The sequence below is a fragment of the Odocoileus virginianus genome, chromosome 6 (assembly GCF_023699985.2).
Source record: "Odocoileus virginianus isolate 20LAN1187 ecotype Illinois chromosome 6, Ovbor_1.2, whole genome shotgun sequence".
Classification (NCBI taxonomy): Eukaryota; Metazoa; Chordata; class Mammalia; order Artiodactyla; family Cervidae; genus Odocoileus; species Odocoileus virginianus.
This window is the reverse complement of record NC_069679.1, coordinates 89,313,923-89,319,922: the sequence shown is the minus strand read 5'-3', so window position 1 is coordinate 89,319,922 and position 6,000 is coordinate 89,313,923. Positions and strand designations below refer to the sequence as shown.

The window sequence follows — 6,000 nt, the reverse complement described above, 5'->3', positions numbered from 1 at the left end:
TTTTGTTGTAGTTTTTGATTTACCAAGTAAATATGTGCATACTACATATATCAGAAAATACTCAAACAATTCCAAGAAGTCCCAATGCACATGACTTGGTGTAAAGTTACTTAACCCTTTTAATAATTAACTCCGTGTGCACAGATAGGCTCAGTGTTTATATAATAAACATGATTGACTGAATGTGACTGAGTGTTCAGAAGAGATAATATTTAATACATTTCAAGAAAAGGATAATTAATATATTTTAGGTGTTCAGAAGAATTTACCCACAGGAAAGAACGTAACTACACATATGAAGACATAAGGAAAAGTTATCACATGGGAAAAATAGAACTTTCTCAGCTAATGCTGAGATTAGTCTAAAAATTTCATATTATTGAGTTTTTCATAAATGAAAAACTGGTGCCCATATACATACACAAATAACCCAAACACTAAAAAAAAAAAAAAAAAAAAAAAGTTCACTTTCTTTAGATAATTCTACAACTGGTATGCACTTCCTAGAAGAAAGTACTGGGGTTTTCTTATTGAAAGTAAATTTTCAAAATGCAACCAACCCACCAGATTCCACATAGCATGATCATATAAATAAATATAAGTTGCCTGGGATTTTCATGGTTGTCCAGTGATTAAAATTCAGCACTTACACTCCAGGGGACGCAGGTTTGATGCCTGGTGGGGGAACTAAGATCTTGCATGCTGTGTATCATGGCCAAAAATTTTTTTAAAAAGGAAAGAAGTTGCCTTCTTGAAATCACTAAAGCACTAGAAACCATTAAATCTCAACACTATTTCAGCTTATTCAGAAGATAAGGCAAGCATGCTTGACTTGTTTCTGAGTCCCCTTTGCATATTTGCTATTATATCTGACATAGACTATATCACATACCACGAGGGACAGCAGGGAAGGACTGGCCTGAAAAATCAAGAGGACCGTGTTCCAGTCCCGGTTTAGCCTCCAGTTAGTCACTCTAAGCAAGACATTTTGTCAAGGCCTTCATTTCCTCATTAAAAACAAACAAGTTGGACCCAATATTATCTAAGGTCCTTTCTAGCACTGTGATTCTATGGTATCTTGTGGGTTCATTTCAGAAGACGTAACATTTGTTTACATTAAATCACTTCTGATACACTGATTATCAGAAACTGTCCATATAATGAAGTGTGAATTATTTACTTCTTAACATATTTTTTCAAGCCAGAAACAGTAATTCAACTATCACATTTTGAGATTTTAATCAAAATAAGATGACCAGAATCATAAAACTTAGCATTTACAGCATTAAACCTAGAAATATATATATATAGCTAATAGAACATTAAAGTCAAAGGAATATCTGACAGAGAGACAGAGATTGAGAATTCATTAAGTATGTTTCATCGACAATTACTCCATAACAACTGTGCACTCAGAATTGGTGGACATAACCTTACAAGCTGGGGAAAAAGGCCATCCCAAATGTCAAAACAGAGAGTCAAAATGATTCTGAATTTCCTAAAGTACATTTTGAGGAAGAAAGAATTCTTCCCCATTCCCCCAACCTCCTGTCCCAAAGAGGAGAATTTGCACATCTTTGGTAATATTTTACAGAAAATAAATGCCCAGATAGAAGGACAATATTTAACTTAATACTTATTCTTTAGTTTGTTTTTTATAGCAGACATGTTAATTTCATTTTGAACATGGTATGCCAAATAACCTGAACTTCCAGGAATGAAGTCATGTAGCTCCCCAAGAAATTTCTTCATGGCATCAATTGATATATAACCTATAGAATAGAATATATATATTGGAAATTCTATCATACTATCCCCTTTTCAAGGTCTTTGATTTATTAGAGCTAAGATTTCCAAAGAATGTTTTTATAAAAGAAGTAAAAAGAAGAAATACCAATGAGAATATTCTCCATAAAACATGGTAACTATCGGGGAACACCTTCCTCCCCTCTTCACCACTACCCTTAGCCTTATACTCTTTTTAAAACACCAGATACATCATTAGCCACTTTGACTACAGAGAGTGTGATGTACAGGTTAGGGCTGGAACTTAAAAGTACCTAGACCAAAATAACTTGGACGTGTGTCTGGCTTAGAATGCAACTGCTTAGAATTCTCTATCCAGCTAGCTACTAACAACACAAACAGCTAGCTCATCTTCCCTAGTAGGGCAAGTGACACCTTCCTGCATTGCCAACACTGAGATAACAGTATTTAATAAAAAATTAAGAGGAAAACTGATATCACAACTTAGTCAACAAAGGTTGTAAGTGTGAGTAATCCTGATGTCATTAATAATCTGAAATAGATATGAGAATCGAAAAGAAAACCTGAATGGAAAGAGCTTACAGACTCAATGATTTTGAGTAATATTACCTTGATAGCAGTTGCTTATCTGAGTGATAATGTTTTATGTGTAATATAAATGTTTGTGGTTTATACTAATATTGAAACCTAATTTAAAAGTAAATACCATATGAAAAAAAATTCTGCTAGAGCTCAGAGATGACTGAATTTAGACCACCACCATCAATAGTATTATCTATACAGTTTGATTGTTTATAATAATAGATAATAAATTCAGTTAATAAATTAACTATGAGGCCAATAACATAAAATTCATTACAATCTTTAAAGATATTTTAAACATAACCATTTACTTTAGAAAATCTCTTAAAGCACTATTACTATACTCCATATTGTTCATGGTCCTTGCCTAATGGCTAGATTTCTGTGTAAAATAAACCAGTGCATTAAAATATTAACATTTAATTAATTGCACATACATACTATGTGACGTTTCTAAAGATATGTGGGAGGATAGAAATTTTTAAAATAATTACTATATTAATAAAATTATTCCTGCAAGTTAAAGAAGGATAGGACATTTATGATGTAAAACTGGATTATTGTGGCAGTTTTGAAGTAGTTAGGACTTTAGGCTGAAATGGACAGACACTCAATTTAAACTAGCTTAAATGGAACTAATGAGAACCCACTGCATAGCACAGAAAACTCTACTTAATGTTCTGTGGTGACCAAAATGGAAGGAGATCCAAAGAAGTGGGGCCATACATCTACACATAGCTGATTCACTTTGCTATACAGCGGAAACTAAAACAACACTGTGAAACGACTGTACTCCAATAAAAACCAATTTTAAAAATTAAAAAAAAAATTAACTAGCTGAAGGTGAGTTTACTGAAAAGACACTGCCGTATCAACCGAACTATGAGGAAGGCATACATAGTGCTAAGCCTCAGAAATAACTAGCTCTCACAGCCATCTCAATGATCTCCAGTTTTTTCCTATACATATTAATTTAATTTTCTTCTCAACACAAGCTGACTTTCTTTACAGGGTAGAAAACATGGCCACCAGTAGCTCTCACATATTATACCTTAGAGCTATGGTCATTTGAATAAGAATGACATGACTTGCTGCACTCCATGTCTAGAAATCCAAAGAACTGTGATTGGTCCAGCTCAAGTCAGGTATTCATTTCCAAAGCAACTGCTGGAGGTAGGAACTAGCTCATGTTTTAGAAAATGTAACCCAAAATAATTGGGAAGAAGAAAAGAGAGTTCCTAGGAAAGGTATTCCTGTTGGACAATTCTATATGAGTCTGTGGTAGCCAGCCCCTCAGATGGGCCTGAATGATCCCTATCATCTGGTATTCATGAATTTGTGTAGACTCCTTCCACTTTGTAATTGGGTTGTTCTATATGACTTGACAGCACTTGGCAGAAGTAATGATACGTCCCTTCTGAGAATAGGATATAGAAAAGACACTGGCTTCTGTCTTCAACACACTCTTTCTCACACTTGCATTTTTCATTCTGAGGAAAGCAAGCTACCATGTTGTGAACAGCCCTTATGGAAGCCCACTTGGTGAGCTCTAAGCCTTTTGCCAAAATCCAACAAGAACCCAAAGCCTGCCAACAACGACATGCATAAGCTTTGGAAATGGATTTTCCTATCCCTGAAATGACTGCCAACTGGCTGACAAACTGACTGCAACCTTACTAGAGATTATTAGACATAAGTATCCAACTAAGCTTCCCCTCATAGTTCAGTCAGTAAAGAATCTGCCTGCAATGCAAAAGACCTGGGTTCTATTCCTGGATCGGGAAGATACCCTAGAGAAGGAAACAGCAACCCACTCCAGTATGCTTGCCTGGGAAATCGCATGGACAGAGGAGCCTGGCAGGCTACAGTCCATGGGGTCGCAAGAGTTGGACACAACTTAGCAACTAACTACCACCATCCAACTAAGATGCTCCTGGATTCCTGGTCCTCAGAAACTATGAAATAATAAGTGTTCACTGTCTTAAGCTGCTAAGTTTTGAAGCAATTTGTCACACAGCAATATATAAATGGAGAAGGGAATGGCAAACCACTTCAGTATTCCTGCCTTGAGAACCCCATGAACAGTATGAAAAGGCAAAAAGATAGGACACTGAAAGATGGACTCCCCAGGTCGGTAGGTGCCCAATATGCTACTGGAGATCAGTGGAGAAATAACTCCAGGAAGAATGAAGAGATGGAGCCAAAGCAAAAATAACACCCAGTTGTGGATGTGACTGGTGATGGAAGCAAAGTCCAATGCTGTAAAGAGCAATATTGCATAGGAACCTGGGACGTTAGGTCCATGAGTCAAGGCAAATTGAAAGTGATCAAACAGGAGATGGCAACAGTGAATGTCAAATTTTAGGAATCAGCGAAATAAAATGGACTGGAATGGATGAAATTTAACTCAGATGACCATTATATTTACTACTGTGGGCAAGAATCCCTTAGAAGAAATGGAGTAGCCATCATAGTAAACAAGAGTGCGAAATGCAGTACTTGGATGCAATCTCAAAAAGGACAGAATGATCTCTGTTCAGTTCCAAGGCAAACCTTGGAATATCACAGTAATCCAAGTCTATGCCCGGAGCAGTAATGCTGAAGAAGCTGAAGTTGAATGTTTCTATGAAGACCTACAAGACCTTGTAGAACAAACACCCAGAAAAGATGTTCTTTTCATCACAGGGTACTGGAATGCAAAAGTAGGAAATTAAGAAATACCTGGAGTAACAGGCAAATTTGGCCTTGAAGTACAGAATGAAGCAAGGAAAAGGCTAACAATTTCACCAAGAGTATGCACTGGTCATTGCAAACACCCTCTTCAAACGACACAAGAGAAGACTCTACACATGGACATCACCAGATGGTCAACACTGAAATCAGACTGATTATATTCTTTGTAGCCAAAGATGGAGAAGCGCTATATAGCCAGCAAAAACAAGACCAGGAGCTGACTGTGGTTCAGAGCATGAACTCTTTATTGCCAAATTCAGACTTAAATTGAAGAAAGTAGGGAAAACCAATAGACCATTCAGGTATGAACTAAATCAAATCCCTAACAATTATACAGTGGAAGTGAGAAATAGATTGAAGGGACTAGATCTGATAGACAGAGTGCCTGATTAACTATGGATGGAGGTTCATGACATTGTACAGGAGACAGGGAGAAGACCATCACCGAGAAAAAGAAATGCAAAAAAGCAAATGACTTTCTGAGGAGGCCTTACAAATAGCTGTGAAAAGAAGAGAAGTGAAAGGCAAAGGAGAAAAGGAAAGATATACCCATCTGAAAGCAGAGTTCCAAAGAATAGCAAGGAGAGATAAGAAAGCCTTCCTCAGTGATCAGTGCAAAGAAATAGAGGAAAACAGTAGAATGGGAAAGGCTAGAAATCTCTTCAAGAAAATTGAGAGATACCAAGGGAACATTTCATGAAAAGAAGGGCTCAATAAAGGACAGAAATGGTATGGACCTAAGAGAAGCAGAAGATATTAAGAAGAGGTGGCAAGAATACACAGATGAACTGAACAAAAAAGATCTTCGTGACACAGATAATTACGATGGTGTGATCAGTCACCTAGAGCCAGACATCCTGGGATGTGAAGTCAGGTGGGCCATAGGAAGCATCACTACGAACAAAGCCAGTGGAAGTG

The 6,000-nt window shown here is 36.8% G+C and overlaps 1 protein-coding gene across 1 annotated transcript in view; it reads right to left on the bottom strand.

Moving 5' to 3' along the window:
• Positions 1-1,161: 1,161 nt before the first annotated feature.
• Positions 1,162-6,000, bottom strand: part of TERB2 (telomere repeat binding bouquet formation protein 2) — a 44,667-nt gene continuing 39,828 nt past the window's right edge. The window contains exon 7 of the mRNA XM_020900749.2: positions 1,162-1,772. Within this exon, the coding sequence (XP_020756408.1) occupies positions 1,630-1,772 (143 nt within the window). The 3' untranslated portion in view covers positions 1,162-1,629. The remainder of the gene's footprint in view (positions 1,773-6,000) is intronic.